The sequence below is a fragment of the Ursus maritimus genome, unplaced genomic scaffold (genome assembly GCF_017311325.1).
Source record: "Ursus maritimus isolate PB19 unplaced genomic scaffold, ASM1731132v1 scaffold_1, whole genome shotgun sequence".
NCBI classification, from domain to species: domain Eukaryota; kingdom Metazoa; phylum Chordata; class Mammalia; order Carnivora; family Ursidae; genus Ursus; species Ursus maritimus.
Window position 1 is genome coordinate 26,078,646 of NW_024423343.1, and position 16,508 is coordinate 26,095,153.

The window sequence follows — 16,508 nt, forward strand, 5'->3', positions numbered from 1 at the left end:
GTCAAATAGTTGGAAAGGAGAAGAGTCCAGACTCAGCTCAATATTACTACCAAATAAAGGCTTTCCTTTCCTTTCTGCTAAGAGCTAGCACAACATTATGTCCTTAAGAATGGTAAGAAAAGGGACAGGTGCGGATCACTGTATAACCTGCCTCTCCAACAGAGCTGACAAAGAAAACACCTTGATAAAATCTATACTTGCACTTTAGAACAGACCACTGGAAATCCCTGGGCTTCAAACACTGTTCCTACAGTTTTTACATATTAAATATAAGGTGCAAAGTAAAAAAACAGGTGTTTAAGAAGCAAGAATACAGTGTGCCATCCTAGCCAGATTCAAGTTAGATTTTTCACAAGTTCCATTCTACTCATATTGTCATGTGCACACACAAATCAAAATGACATGAGACAGGAATAAGGACTTCCCTTGCTTTGGAAAACCAAGAAACGAGAAGATTTAAAATGCAGAAAAAAACATTTTTTCATAGTAGCTAGTACACCTTCATTACGTTTTAAGACACATCTCTGTTTATAACCTTAATACAGCTGTATTTTTACTTTATAAAAATCGAGTCTCCCAGTAAAAATGGTATTTTACCACACTAATCTTTAAATTCCATCACTAAGAATGCAGTTATACACACCAATTTCTAACCTCTTGGAACATTCTGCAGAATGGACTTTAGTCACTGGAATGAATAGCTGCTCAGAAAAACAGCACTGCTTCAACTGTGATAGGATTTGATAGTCAATATTCTTGTCTTCCAGTAAAAAGATTTCATGAGCATAAACACTGGACTCCTTGTGGTTTCATCGATCAAGAGAACGTTTCTGAGCAGCTTCTGAGCAAACATTTCTTAATAGGTTGATCACAGATCTGGGGTCATCGCTCCTCATAATGGCACTGCCAGACACAATCATGTTAGCTCCTGCCTGGAAGAAGTAAACATTCGGGTTATGCTTAAAGGAAGACGCACAGAAGCTTAAAACAATTTCTGGACTAGAGTTTCTATCCTTGCATCTGTCAGCACTTTATACGAAAGATACCTTCAGATGAACAGACTTAAGCAATCTAGTTCAATGAAGACACAAGTTGAAACGCTTAACAAATGAAGATACCAAATTATTTTTTAAATGTTTTTAAGAAATCAGACTTTTTTCGTAACCACCTTTAAAATAAGCTACATTGTTGCACCTTTGCTAATATTTAGAAAAAGCTGTAAAAACCTTAATCCTCAGTTCTATTAAGGTTTCTCCAAAATATGCCAATGCCGACAAGGCTACTAAAAAAACAAATTTCCTTTTACTTTTTAAATGATGTAGTTGACCCTTGAACAATGCAGGAGTCAGGGGTACCGACTCCCTAGGCAATCAGAAATCTGCGTGTAATGTGACTCCCCCAAATCTAACTACTAATAGCCTCCTATTGACTGGAAGCCTTACCAATAACATAAACAGTTGATTCATACATATATGTATTACATACTGTATTCTTAAAATAAGCTAGAGAAAAGAAAATGTTAAGAAAATCATAAGGAAAATAAAATTACTGTACTGTACTGTAAGAAAGGACCCATGCAATTCAGACCCATGCTATTCAAGGGTCAACAGTGATGAATTGGTAGACAATTACTGCTAAAATGTGAAACTATATAATATGGCAACATTAAATAATTTCTCATTCTGATGTCAGAAAGAATGAAACACTTTTAAATGTATGCTTCACTGCATTCCAGAAAGGGTTTGAGGGGCTTAAAAAAGATTTTCAAGGTCCTTCTAAATGTGGAAGCGAAGAAAGAAAAGTAAGGTAAGTCCAAATTTAGCTCTGAGCCCCCAGGATTTGACTGGAGGAGGGAAACCCAATCTGTTCCTGTGATCTGCTACCAGAACAAAGGGGCAGGAGGCTACTGGGAGAGGCCCCAGAGGGGAAGAAAATTCCTCCCAGGACATACTGTCACTCTGTGATACAGCACACTACATCTCCAACGACATTCCTCATAAAAATGAAACAAAAAAAAAAAGTTTTGCAGGGTTACAGCTTGACGTGTGTTTTAATATAAGCAGGGAAAGCCCAATGGCAAAGCACAGTTCAGTAAAATGAATTCCACAAGTGGTCAAAGGATACATGCTAATTGTTTGGTCAGCTCCTCTTCCATAAATATCTCATAGCCAAGGTTTTGAGAAGTATCAAGCAGAAAAGTACAGCATTTTTACAAAAAAACTGAAAGTGCAGATTAGACCATGTTGCTTAACAAAAATGGGCCACATAAACTTTAATGGCCTGCAGTGTTACAGGAAGGGCTGGCACCCTACCCCTCTTTTGTTCAAAGATTAAAGAGGGGCGCCTGGGTGGCTCAGTCGTTAAGCGTCTGCCTTCGGCCCAGGGCGTGATCCCAGGGTCCTGGGATGGAGCCCCGCATTGGGCTCCCTGGGAAGCCTGCTTCTTCCTCTCCCACTCCCCCTGCTTGTGTTCCCTCTCTTGCTGGCTGGCTCTCTGTCAAATAAATTAAAATCTTAAAAAAAAAAAATTATTTTTTAGAGAGCACGAGCAGGAGGGGCAGAGGGAGAGAGAGAATCTCAAGAAGACTCCACACTGAATGTGGAGCCCAACGTGGGGCTTGATCTCACAACCCTGAGATCATGGGGCTGATACCCTCTTACAAAGCTCAGGGCCTAACTGTGCTCAGCTAGCTACCTGGGAAAACTCATCCCACCTCGACATAAAGGACCACAGGTCTCCAGATAGCAGACCGGGATGTCCATCAGAAATGGTTCTGGTCAGTTCTTGCAAGAGACAAACTAGTAACTAACACACCTCAGTTACACAAAAGAACAATCTTTTCACTTTCTAAGCAGGTATGTTTTCTTTCCGTATTTTGGAAAAAATGTCTTACTCCAAGGCCTAAAACTTAATGATCTCCAAAAGGCTGACATTCAGCATATTCTTTAAAAAAACAAAACAGAACTTTCTTCAGCATGACTCAGATAACTGGGACTTACTTTTTAATGATCACGTGATTGAGAACGTATCACTGCCTGCTCTTCATTTTCATAGTTCTACCTTTGAATAAGAAAAATACTCTTCCCAGAAAGAAAGGCTACTTAGGAAATGGAGGGGAATCTCTGCCACACAAGACAATGTCCCAGACACGTCTGAAAGGACACTGGTCTGGGTCACAGCTGAGGAGCAGTCTCACCTCTGCACATCTGTGGATCGTGTCAGGACCTACTCCACCATCGACTTCTATGTCCAAGGATGGAAACTGGGTCCTCAACCAATGAACCTAGATACACACGAAGAAATAAGTGACTCCCATGGTGGGTATGTGGGGTGAAAATAAATAAAACCAAATAAACAAAAAATCAAAGAGCCAATATCAGCCACTACAACAGAACTCCAAATACCTCATACAATATTTGTTTACTTACTTAAGTTTATTTATTCAAGTAATCTCTACTCCCGACGTGGGGCTCAAACTCAGGACCCAGAGAGCAAGAGTTGTGTGCTCTTGTGACTGAGCCAGCCAGGCGCCCCGTCACACAGATAACTTTTTATTAATACAAATTATGATTGGTGATACCTTCCTCTTTAATATACTGAGACAAATTCAGTTTCATAAAAGCAAGGCTTGTTCTATTTAGAAACAGCATTCAATTTGTCATGGCCTTGCAGAGAATATACCTCATGCAAACAAGAAAAGACAAAACCCTCATTACTCAATGAAAAGAGATCTCCCAAGACATGTAAAGGTACAGAGATAACAGCTTTAAAAGGAAATTTCAAGATTAAGACGTAATTTTTTTTCTGATTTCCAAACCTAAATCTCTTACAGCATCTGTCACACGGTATTACAGTGACATGCAGGAATCCCTCCCATGCCACCTTCAGAATGATACAAGTCTAAATACACAAGCGGTTCAATTACTGAATGAACACAAACAATAAAAGCCTCACCCCCAAATGAAATATCTCTTTACCTTTGGCATCATATCTTCCATGAATTTCTGCCCTCCAAACCCAGGTTCCACTGTCATAACCAAGGCCATATCTATCTGATTAGCCCATGGTGCCAAATACTCAACTGTAGTTCCCGGTTTGATGGCAAGGCCAACCTATAACAGAGACAAATTTGCTACATCGCATTAGCAATTATTTCTGTATTATGTTATTGGGGTAGATCAGACCCAGTAGAAATATCTATTCTTAAAGAGTAGAACAAACACAGAAATGGAATGTGTAAATTATTCAGACTATTAACCACTTTTTTAAAAGTCAACAAGGGTACCCAAATGTAAATGTTTCTAAAAGGCAGTTATTGGGGCGCCTGGGTAGAGCAGTCGTTAAGCATCTGCCTTCGGCTCAGGGCGTGATCCCAGCGTTCTGGGATCAAGCCCCATGTCAGGCTCCTCTGCTGGAAGCCTGCTTCTTCCTCTCCCACTCCCCCTGCTTGTGTTCCCTCTCTCGCTGGCTGTCTCTATGTCAAATAAATAAATAAAATCTTTAAAAAATAATAAAAAAAATAAATAAAAGGCAGTTATTTTCAGGAAACATGAGTGGAATCTAGAAATCTTGTCTAACATACAGGTTATACTTAGACTCCGGCTTCTCAGCTGAAGGACAGCTAGTTGCCTCAGTCTGGTCTTGTCTGCCGATCACTTCATGTCTTCCACCCAAACTTCCACACTGACAGTGAACAGAAAACACTACTGTCACTGCTGACCTCTCACCTTCATCCCATTCTCCCGAATGTCTTTAATCAAAGCCCCTGGGTTCTCGGTAGCCTCAAGATGAAAGGTGTATTGATTGGCTCCCGCTACAGCCATTGGTTTCACCCACTGTTCCGGCCTGGAAACCATCATGTGCATATCTAGAAAGAAAAGACACATCTCCTAAATATTACTGAAAGGAAAATACCTGGCTCAGATTATTGAAGCCAGCCTATGGTTTTGCTGTTTTGGATAATAAACTATTTGGCATTAAAATAATTCTTAAATAATTACCCTCCTGTACAGCTGGAGCTAGCTTCCTTTGATCTTAAAGATAGCGTTTGGGTTAAACTCACTTACAAAAAACCCACATTTTTCCACATGAGGCATATGGTGCTGTATGTGACAAGGACGGACTAGAATTCAGGAAACCTTAGGTCCAGGAAACGCTACACTAAAAAACTTTAAAAAGTCCTATTATCTATGCGGACTTAGTTCCTCATTTATAAAATAAGAAAGCTAAATTAAACGATTCTACCAATATCTTACCGAGCACTTCCGGCACCATTAACTACTCTAGGCCCCAGGGACAGAGCAAAAGAGACAGACAAAAGCCTCTGCTGTCATGGGGATTACGTTCTCAGTGGGGGAGACAAACCATAAAGAAAAGAAGTAAATACAGCACACACTGGGTCAGCAGTTAATACAGCGTGGCCGGCTGGAGGGGGGTCAGGATCAGGGCGAGAACAGATTAGGTCGGAGGGCCACAGGGTAGGGAGACACAGGACAGAGCTCTGAAGGCCACTGGGCTTTATTCTGAATGAGATGGGGGACACGGTGGGATCCTGAGTGAAGTAACAAGATCTCACAGAGAAGGCCATGGCAGTCAACCCGGGAGCAAGGATGACAGCAGCCACTGAAACTGGCAGGAAGGCTCGGGTCTCATGGGTCTGCAGCTCTGGCCAGTGGGAGGGGCCTCGGGCTGGGGGGGGGGGGTGCAGGGGACACAACACACAACACGAGACCCAGGAAAGTGCGGGAGGAAACTGCAAGTCTGACCGCATCCTAACCGGAGTGCTCAGATCGGAGACAGGCTAGGGAAACGGGGGTGATGGTCTTCTGGAGGATCCCGACTTAAAACAGAGCAATTCACAAGAAGGGGGCTTAGAAGAGGTTGAGTGAAGAAATGATGCAGTCAAGAAGGAAACAGTAAGTATTCCCGGCCCGGAGGCTGTGCCAGCAAGAGCTGTGCTTTTGCTTCTTTGCTTGTTTTTTGCCGGAGGAGGCACGTTTCTGATACAGCTGCGCTATAGCGAAGAAAAAATTTCCAGTATTCTAGAACTCAACTAGAACCACAGAATGCAATAAGGCTTTGAAAACTACCAGGAAAAAGAGAATACCGCTTGACAAATGAAGCCAAGGTTAAAGTTTATATTTCCAAACTAACAAAAGTAACAAAAATAAAACCTACGTCAATTGGTAAAACATTGTTTTTAAAAGACAAACTCTATTTGGTGTTTATGTTCTAAACAAAGAAAAATCAATCTGCTTTAAAATATCTAGTTCACTTATTCCTTAAGTTACCAGACTGCTATGCCGTTCAGTCTCCAGCATGTGGTCACCACGGGCAGCCCTCACTAGACAATCTCGTGTTCAGAGAGCCACCCGTCAGTGAAGCTGCCTGTAGTTAACGTCCTGAGGTCAGCAGTTCTCAAACACTCAATCATCAACCTCCTTTACACTCTTAAAAATTACTACAACCCCCAAAGTGCTGTTGCTGTGGGCTGTATTTATCAATATTTAAAATGTATTAGAAATTCAAACTAAGAAATTTTTAAGTGTCTACTTATTAATTCATTTAAATATAATAAGCAATAATGTATCTATCACATGTTAATGTACGAATGACATTATTTTACACTTTTGCAAGTTACTCCCGTCTGGCTCAACAGAAGACCTCCGTATTCTCACATCTGCTCTGCATTCAGTCTGTTGCAGTATGTTGTTTTATATGAAGAAAAGGGAAAGAAGTACATGGAAAAGGGAGGGATACATTAATAACCTTTTCAGACCAGTGCAATGGATATTCTTCTATTTCTACCCCAAAACTCGACAGCTAGGACTTTTATAAAGGTTAGCTGCAATGTGGAATCTATAAACTCTATTGGTTATGCTGAGAGCCGCTGGCCAATCCTAATACACTTTGAATGGATCTTTTAAGCACTAGTTCACTGAAATACACAGATCTTCCAAACAGTGAACATTTCATTGTATCTTATCAGAAAATCACACTTGTTAATATCACTACAGATTTTATCAGAGAAGCTATAAATAGCAGAAAGTTAGCGACTTCATAGAGGCAGGCACAAGTTTTTCAAAATTCAAATTTTCACTTGCAAGTTCTAACTTTATCAGTGGAAACAAAAATGAGGTATCTTCCTCGAAGTGACAGGCTAACTTAGTTATTTTAAAGAAAATGTCAGTAAAATACCCGAGTGTGATAACCATAGTTCATCTGCCAGTTGTTCATTCTCGTGAAAAGTGTTGGTGAAAAAGGCAACAGTCAGTTCACACCTCAGTGTGGGACAAGTGGTTTTCCTCGAGAAAACCACCATCCTCCTCCGGCAGGCAGATATGCTTTACCGGTACTTCCCACTCTGTCGCACAAAGCCGTGAAAGAAACTCACCCAAGGATCAAGATGTACTGTAATTAATAATCTGTACTGATTCTTCAAGGATATTTACTGTGAACAACAGGGTGACAAAGAATAACACAATAACTCCTTGGATAGTTCGATACCATTGCTCCGATTCGGGTCACACCAAAAAACTCACCACTGCTTTTGTTCTATCAGTACAAATAATGGCAAATAACACTGTATTATGAAAACAGTGTTCACCCCCTGTTCCATCTGCAAGGGATTCCTGTGGGTCCTCAGACCATACCTGAAGACCCCTGATTCGGATAACCACAAAACCAAAACAAAACAAAACACAAAAACAACATCTTCCGTATCACCTGATTGCTTAAGGGTGATTTCTACTCAATACTGAGACTGAACAGTTCAGAACGTTAGCAGTTATACATGCAACTTGTGAATTACTTCTTAGAATATACACATGAATCAATTCTCCAACAACAATCGAGATCCAAGAATTAAACAAAAAACATACTTCTTAACGTAAGAAACAAAGGTCACAAAACCCAAACATTAAAGCACGTGGAGTCCATTCATCTCTATTGTAGACCCACTTCTAGACAGACTGATTAGCGAGTTTATTGGCCAATAAGCTAAACATAGAAAGAAAAAGCAGATTGTGTGTGGTTGTGTCAATAGGGCTGGTAAGACAGGCACAAACGGAGGAGACACAGACAGCAATGAGAAGTGATGCTACGAGTCCAAATAAAAGAGAAAAAGAAAAAAAAATTATTTTAAATCCATACAAAGCCAGATGCAGAGGACTCTGTGGCCACTGCAGTGGAGGCAAACGAGGTTACTCATTTCCTTCACCTCTGATATTCCTAACAAATTTATCTTGGAAAATTCATTTTCTAAAATGTAATAAAAAAGTTGAGATCATCAGAGGATTACATTCCGTTATTTGAAAATTTCAAAGTGGTGAACACGCTAGTTGAACAGTTTCCCTCCGCTACATAAACCGGTAAGGTACATTTTCTTTCGTGCAAAGCCCACGGATCCTATAAAGAGGCTGTGCCTGAGAGACATTTCTACGATGACGGCAATGTTCCACAGTGGCACCGTACAATACGATAGTCACTAGACTCGTGTGGCTATCGAGAGCTCACGATATGGTTAATGCCGGCTTCATCTTTCATTTTATTTAAACTGAACTCACTTCGGGGCGCCTGGGTGGCACAGCGGTTAGGCGTCTGCCTTCGGCTCAGGGCGTGATCCCAGCATTATGGGATCGAGCCCCACATCAGGCTCCTCCGCTAGGAGCCTGCTTCTTCCTCTCCCACTCCCCCTGCTTGTGTTCCCTCTCTCGCTGCCTGTCTCTCTGTCAAATAAATAAATAAAATCTTTTAAAAAATAAATAAATAAATAAACTGAACTCACTTCAATAGCCTCATGTAGCCAGTGACGACCATATGGACTACACAGCTAGACTCCTTCATAAAATTGGTCCACGGTTGCCCCCCTCCAAAAAAATGTAAGTTTTATAATTCCAAAAGTTACATAGAACATATTTATAAAAATTTGTTAAATTTCTTATGTACGAGAGATCTGTCAGGTTAAGCCATTGTTAACTTAGTTTAAAGGAACAATAACAACATGTGGATTGAATCCATGTTCATGAGAAATAACTTCCAGGTCACTGTGTCTTCTTAAAAATCTTAACTCACCTTACCCTCTAACACCACAATGGAGCAGACACAGGCCCCACTTGTAGAAACTCTAATTTGCATGAAAGAATTGGTTTCACTTCTAGACCATAAATGGGCTGATTTATAAATTCATTTAACAATCACACTAAGCTCCAATCTTGTGTCTATGCTTACCTTTAGGAAAACCACAGTAAACAAAGTGGATTAAATCCCTGCTCTAAAGGAGTTTATAGTTAGATAAAAGTAATCTGATTGAAGGAAGTCCTGAAAAGAAAATTCAGAAGGTGAAAGGATAACTGGACAAAGGTTAATTTAGGATGCGGTGCTTAGAAAGGCCTGAGGAAATGCCAGTAATTCAGGGCCAAAAGATAAGGCAGAGTTGGCCAACTGAACAGTGTTCCAGGCAAAGAGATCAGCGAAAAGTGCCAAGGCCCTGAAGCAAGAAAAAGTTTGGCTTATTACAAGCAGCCAGTGAAGCCTCAGCACAGAGAGCAGGGGAAAGGGTTCAAGATGAGGCTGGAAGTTGAGAAATCAACCATCTACTTTTCCTTTACTTGAGCAACACATCGGCTTCCGACAGCATAACACCCACTTACCAAAGAAAGGGTCCTGGCCTAGCTGCTTTCGGAGGCTTTCTACCACAGGGTGCCCAAAGGTGATGTTGGGAACAAAATGCCTATAAGACAAACAAAATCTTACTCTGAAAATGTTTTCAATTTAGTTTCTGTATTTTTCTCAAATGTATTCTCATGGGGGTACAGGGGATCATCTGTGATTGCAGTATGTTTCAATGCAATTAAACATTTAACATCAACAGTATTAAACAATACCAAAACATCTCCATAATTTCAGTTTTACAAAGCAGGATTTCCTTGATATTTCAACAAATCATAACAATGTCACAAGACTTAACTCTATAATTCATCATCTGACAGGTAAAAATGGAAAGACGACAAAATCAAAACCCTAAAGTTATGACTTGCCCAAGTCACACACTAGTTAGGAAGTTCTGGACTCTGACATGGGTCTCAAACCTTCATCTGTCACAGGCTGCCTGTGGTTACTTCTAATCCACGTCTATCACAGGGCTTTAAATGACAATGTAGTTAACATTTCTTAAAGATTATCAATAAAGAAGCCTGATGTGTATATTAATGACCACATTTCTGGAGGGCTTACAACATGCCAGGTGTTCTATCTTCTTTCATTACATCTTCACAACAAGCCTTACGAAAGAGATGCTATTCTATCCCCCCTGCAGAGCACAGGATAAATAACTTCCTTAAGCCACCCAGTTCGTAATCTGTGGAGGCAGGATTCAAACGAGGTCTTCCTGACATCTGACCCCAAGTACTTCACACCATAACCTACTCCAGGTAGTCCTTCTACCACTAGCTCACTTCAATATTTAACAAAACCTCCTCTAGACAAGCAGCAGCCTGGGTTTTATCCAGAAATTTGGGAGTTCCTGCTTACCCAGAAAAGTTTACCATCTCACTGGCAAGAGATGACTCATGCCTCCACGGAATCCACGAGCTTACTGTTACAGTTGCTGGTGAGAGCCAACTCCCTTCACACCCATGTGGCCCATGCAACTAGCTCTCACCAAAGGGCTGTGAATTAAACGATGGGTGTCACTGCAGAACCAGGAGGTTAAGAAGTAGTCTTTTTTTGCTCTCACTTTACCTTTCCATCAGTAGAGAAGCCCTTAAGGAATGGCAGAGTCACAGGATGAAAGAGACGATGTCCCTGAATTTCTTCATGGAAGGACATTCACACTCAACTGTGACATGACCGAGAACTAAACTTTATAGTGTTTATCCACTGAACTCTGGGCTTTACTGGTTAAAAGTGGTAGATACTACTCTATATGAGAATTGCAAGAAAAGCTAAACAGTAACGAGCGGGCAATATGAGGTAAGTAACATGGCACTTTTGAGGGGAGGATCAAAAGATTTACAGAACAAATAGAATTTGTAAAGATGGGACAAGAAATGAAGAAAAGGCAGAAATGAGCAAGTTATGTTCAAAGAAGGGGAGAGGTGGTGGTGTTCAGCTTGGCCAGCGCGAAAGAACAGGAGGCGGCAGACTACATCACAGTAAGGGTAGCGAATGCCAGGCTCGGTGGTCGGACTCCATCCTGTGGTAAATGTGAAGTGAGGTTTTAAAGCCAGAAGCAGGCTGGCTCCGTCCATACAGCATGTGACTCTTGACCTTCTCAGAGTTGTGAGTTCGAGTAGTACAGTGGGTGTAGAGATTACTTATTTAAAAAAATAATATTAAAACAAGAAGCAGGGGCGCCTGGGTGGCACAGCGGTTAAGCGGCTGCCTTCGGCTCAGGGCGTGATCTCGGCGTTCTGGGATCAAGCCCCACATCAGGCTCCTCCGCTATGAGCCTGCTTCTTCCTCTCCCACTCCCCCTGCTTGTGTTCCCTCTCTCGCTGGCTGTCTCTATCTCTGTCGAATAAATAAAATCTTTAAAAAAAAAAAAAAGCAGCAAATAAAAAATAGGGTGCAAATAAGAAAACAGGAAGACGGACTGGGCAGCACCTTAGAAGAAAGGAGGTAGGTGCTGGCAAACGGAAGGAACAGTAAGAATGGAAATGAAGATACACGTGACAGGGTTTGTTAAGTGATTAGATATGCGAAGCTGAAGAGCATAAACCATGATTAAGATCCTAAACTTAGAGGACAGAATGAGTGCTAATAAAAAACTGAAACTTACATGGGCCAGCCACCATTCTAAACACGTTCCATACGTTACTTCATTAACACCTCACAACTCTCTAGGGGTAGGTACTCCTATCATCTGTATTTTACAGACAAGGAAAAAAGAGGCCGAAGGTCACACAGCCAGAAGTGCCAGAGGCAGGCATTAAACACCCGCCATCTGGCTCCAAAGTCCAGGCTCCTAACCATTATGCTCACCTGCCTGTCTACTGATAACTAACAACAAAAAAAGAAAGTTAGGGGAGGAGAGGTCAGGATTCAGGACACCTCTGAGAGGGACTGGGTAAGGTGAACCAATGGGTACGGACACCTGCACCTGGAAACACTGTGGTCCTTGGAGGTTCGGTTTCCAGTACTTAAAGATCATTCTACTGCTCACCTAAGAGCAGCAACTGCCTGCGCTATGGATAAGATGCTTATTGTGTTTACTTAGAACTCGGAGGTGAGGGTCGGAGAAGCAGACAATGAGGCTTATTGGGTATTCTACAACTCTGGAATGAAAGATTTGGATTTTGTTCACTGTTCCTGTAACTTGCTGCATGGCCCTGGAAGGACTTTTGCTGCCTCAACCTTCTTTTTGTTGTTGTTGCCTTTATAATGAAAAGAGACTGTGTCTATTTTCACACACATCTTGAGAAAATATGAGGAAAAAAACCATACACCTTTACTTTATTGGGAAACAAGAATAAAATATCTAAAACTACTGATCCCCGAACTGTAGGACTAATTGCACTGATGATCAGCGCAATGCCCTGGGCTCACCACGGCCACTGGAAGAACAGGAACCTGCTGGCGCCGTCAGAAGAAACCAAAGGCTTATGGTTAAGCTGAAACAAAAAAAGGCAACAAACCCAAGCACGCAAGTCAAGGGGTCCTAAGTATGCCTGACAACAGTAACCTTGGGAGCACTTGTCACAGAAGGATTTACAGGCCCTACTCCAACCCTATGACGCTGAAGAGGACCTGAGAATCTGAATTCTTGATATATGTCCTGGGAGTCCTTATTAGACCAGCTTGGAAAATACCAAATTATTTCACTCTAATGAAGAGAAATCTCATCAAGGAAGTCTGCTTCATCATTACATTATTCCGTCTTTTTTCCCCCTAAGTGGTACTTTCTGAAGTCTGCAAAAAAGAAAACACAATAAAAAAGTATTTTTCCCCAGAGAATTACTGAGATTAAGCTATAATCATTTCCAACACAAGTATACAATTATTTTCTCTCTCATCATGTTCCACCATCAACCCTAAATTTTGTTTACCATTGTCATACAATCTATTTCAGACAGATAAAACCGTGACCAGATCTCCCAACAAGGCTAAGATGGTAAGAAGACGATTAAGGTTGATCTACAATGTACCAAGACTGTAACCAGGAAACACAATTTCATATGCTTACAGGCACTGGCAGAAATCATGGAGGAGGACAACGGGGCAGATGGGAACAGGAGACAAATGAAGAACATCCACTAGCCTCGCTAATGGTGGCGGCCATCCAGCTAGAGCCCATTGTGGCCTCATATGGCTGTGGACCCAGTGCAGGCAAATCTTGGCATGTTTGTCAAAGGTCAACAATCTAGTACTAATGTGAAATCTCCCCAGTTTTAAATCCTGGTAACCGATTTAGAAATTGCGTACTTCCTCTGTTCCTACACTTAGGACCAAGACATTTCTGGTCAATGTCCTTTCAGGACAGGTGTATATGCTTTCCAATTTTCTTTTCTAGATAACTCACTCGTCCTTTTTAGAAGTATCCAACCACAGTAGTGCACCCCCCCCCAGTATTTCCAAAACTCATTCCTGACTTTCAAGATGAAGACATTCAGTTTTAATCAGGAGAGAAATTGGGGCCTTCAGGGACAAAGGGGAAACAATAGGTGCATCCAAACTGTAATACTGGAGATTTTTTTTAAAGGGACCAGGAAAAAGAAAAGCATGAAGGCAGTACCTGGAGGGAAGGGAAGTCGTGGCTGGCCAGCTTGGGAAAGGGAGTCCAGACCCCCACCTTTACACAACTGGACTAGGAAACAAGGCAGCTCAGACAGCTTTGCCTCTGCTGGTGCGACATCAGGAAGAGGTTGAATCTCCCTAAACTAGCTTCCTCCTTTGCAAAAGGGGAATAAAAATACCTCTTAGCTCAAAAAGTTGTGAAGGTTAAAAGGGAAGGTTTTTAAAATGGTGTTTGGTGAATTTAATTTTGTCAAACCAAGATGTGACTTGGCAAAGGGGAAAGGAGTCAATAAAAAAACAAATACTTTTATCTTAATAAACTCCAGGCCTGCCATAGGGCTGGGAGGGGACAAAAGTGATTCATTAGAAATCCCTCTATTATGATAAATCCAATCATTCATTCAACCAATTATAACTAAGCCTGTCATGGTGCTTTACCTGAGGAGAAGTGAGGTGAGCCAGAGAGACCCTGCTTTCAGCGAGTTTACAGCACAACAGGAGAGATGTGAAATAAATAACAAAAATAAGCGTATAGAGTTACTCTTTGAAGAAAAAGTGTCTGTTAATTTTCTCTATAAGCCCAGTTTCCACGGAAGACATTAATTTCTGACACAATACAAGCTGTTGCCTGCTTCTAATCCTGGCTCCTCCATTTCCTAACTAGGAGACCTCGGACAGGTGGCTTAACCTCTCTATGTCCACTTTCCCAATGTCAAATGCTGGTGCCAATAACAGCACCAACCTCACAAGGCTGTGTGAGTTAAACCACAAAGAGCATCAGAACAGAAATAGTTAAGTGTTCAAGAATATTAGCTACTACTGTTGTCATTAGTATTCCTGACCTGTGAACAGAAACAAAATTTTTTTTCAATTCAGTTACTCAAACACGGTGCAAGACTTCCTTAAAAAACCGAATTGCTTTCCCTGTTAAAAAGACTACACACAGGGGCGCCTGGGTGGCTCAGTCGTTGGGCGTCTGCCTTCACGCCCTCAGCTCAGGTCATGATCCCCGCGTTCTGGGAGCCCCGCATCCCGCTCCCCACTCAGCGGGAAGCCTGCTTCTCCCTCTCCCACTTGTGTTCCCTCTCTCGCTGCCTGTCAAATAAATAAATAAAATCTTTAAAAAAAGAAAAAAACTACACACATATACACGTAGCCTACTCTATCCTGAGGTACGTGTCTCAGACACAAAATCTGTGTCCCAGACATGAAAATGTACCCATCTCTGAAGTACACACTCCATTCAGTTACGTGTGAAAGTTCAGAACTTTCCAGAAAAGCAGAATTATGTATACGATAACACAACAAAAATCAAGTTTTTGTGAGAGGTATTTACTAATCTTACACTCAGCCTAGAATTCTTAGTATTCTAAGGTCAAGATTTTGCCGTTATCAGTTGGGATACTGCTAACTGAATGAGATGCAAAAGGGAAACAACAGATTTAACCAGACAGAACAAAGGAAGACAAAACTCTTGTAACAGGAGTAACATTAAAAAGAAAAGGAAGGAACTGATCATCTTCGGTAAATAACACAATTTTGCAAATTTGCATTAGGTCACACAGGAATTTTACCTACTTAAAATAAATTTATTTTCTACCCCAACCCAAGGTAATGGCTGTTATTACAATGGCTTATTACTGTCATCAAAAAACTACTTGGCGAACCCAAGAAAATACAATTTGCAACTCTGTCACAATGTTGTGTAATCCTGAGAGAGTCCTACTGTTTTCTCTAGGTTCGTTTCCACATTTTATAACCACCTTCAAAAAACGAGCATCATCCTGATTCTGAACAATCCTGATTATGTGCTATAACTACAGTGCTTAAAAATTACTTACAAAAAACTGACCTCCCTGAAGAGCAGGGTGCCTGAAGAGAAAATAAACAGGAAAATCACAATTCGAACAATGATACAACTACTACTAATTATAGAGAATTTACTGTATGTCAGGCACTGTATACTTTACGCGTTAGCTCATTTCATCTTCCAAAGTTGCCTAAGCAGTAGGTTCTATTATTACTCCCATTTTTCACATAATGAAACCGAAGCTCAATGAGGTTAAGTGGCTTGTCCCAGGTGATCCATCAAATGGCAGAACTCGGGCAATCTCACTACAGGTGCCAAGCTCTTCATCTTTACACAAACCTGTCTCCCCAGCTTTGCCACTAACTAGCTATATGAGCTTGGGCAAGTCATGCCTATCCCCTTGGGCCTCAGTTTCTCTAACTGAAAATGAGAGACGTGCCCTAGAGGTTTACGACTGCGACCCGGTCCCGGTCCCAAGTGCTAGGAGACCACACGTTACGTGGGGGGGAGGGGAGGAGGTGGAGGTTTGGGGCGCAGTCGCAGCCCAGCATTCCGCCCCGGGTTCGCTCCAGGAAGGGCCTTCAGGACTCTTCACCCCAGTCCCTTTTTCAGTACCACGTTTAGAGTGAGGCGCTCCGCGGTACAGGGACGCCGTGCACCCAACAGGCACTCAATAAAGGTGCGCCAAGCCTGCCCCGCGCGACAACCCTGACCCGAGCCCCGCGGAGTTACCCGTCCATTACATCCAGGTGCAAATAATCGGCCCCAGAGTCCAGCATCCGGAGGCACTCAGCCCCTAAATTGGCCAAATCGCTGTTAAGGATGGACGGGCCAATCTTGCAGCCAGACGCCATGGTGCTGTTTCCCAAGAGCAAGTTACCCACGAGTCCCCCGGTAAGACGAAAGTGTCGCCCCGATTGGCTGCGCAGTTCTAGCTCCTTCGTGGTAGAGTCTTCCGGACTCT

The 16,508-nt window shown here is 41.9% G+C and overlaps 1 protein-coding gene across 2 annotated transcripts; it reads right to left on the reverse strand.

Moving 5' to 3' along the window:
- Positions 1–462: 462 nt before the first annotated feature.
- On the reverse strand, positions 463–16,508 carry RPE (ribulose-5-phosphate-3-epimerase). Of its 2 annotated transcripts, none has more exons than XM_008687454.2 (6): positions 16,277–16,508; positions 9,651–9,730; positions 4,728–4,867; positions 3,978–4,112; positions 3,197–3,283; positions 463–932 (listed from the first exon to the last, which is right to left on the reverse strand). In XM_008687454.2, the coding sequence occupies exons 1-6, from the start codon at positions 16,396–16,398 to the stop codon at positions 810–812; spliced, it is 687 nt and encodes a 228-aa protein (XP_008685676.1). In that variant the 5' UTR covers positions 16,399–16,508; the 3' UTR covers positions 463–809. The 2 variants fall into 2 exon arrangements, with proteins under 2 accessions (XP_008685676.1, XP_008685679.1); XM_008687457.2 differs by lacking the exon at positions 16,277–16,508 and adding an exon at positions 15,576–15,606.

Bases quoted from the DNA above. Each gene is read 5' to 3' on its own strand.
- RPE (XM_008687454.2), bottom strand. From the start codon at position 16,398: ATGGCGTCTGGCTGCAAGATTGGCCCGTCCATCCTTAACAGCGATTTG. The intron at 9,731-16,276 runs GTAACTCCGCGG...TTTGTCTTATAG, and splicing joins CACCTGGATGTAATGGACGG to GCATTTTGTTCCCAACATCA. The intron at 4,113-4,727 runs GTGAGAGGTCAG...TCTCTGTTATAG, and splicing joins TTCGGGAGAATGGGATGAAG to GTTGGCCTTGCCATCAAACC.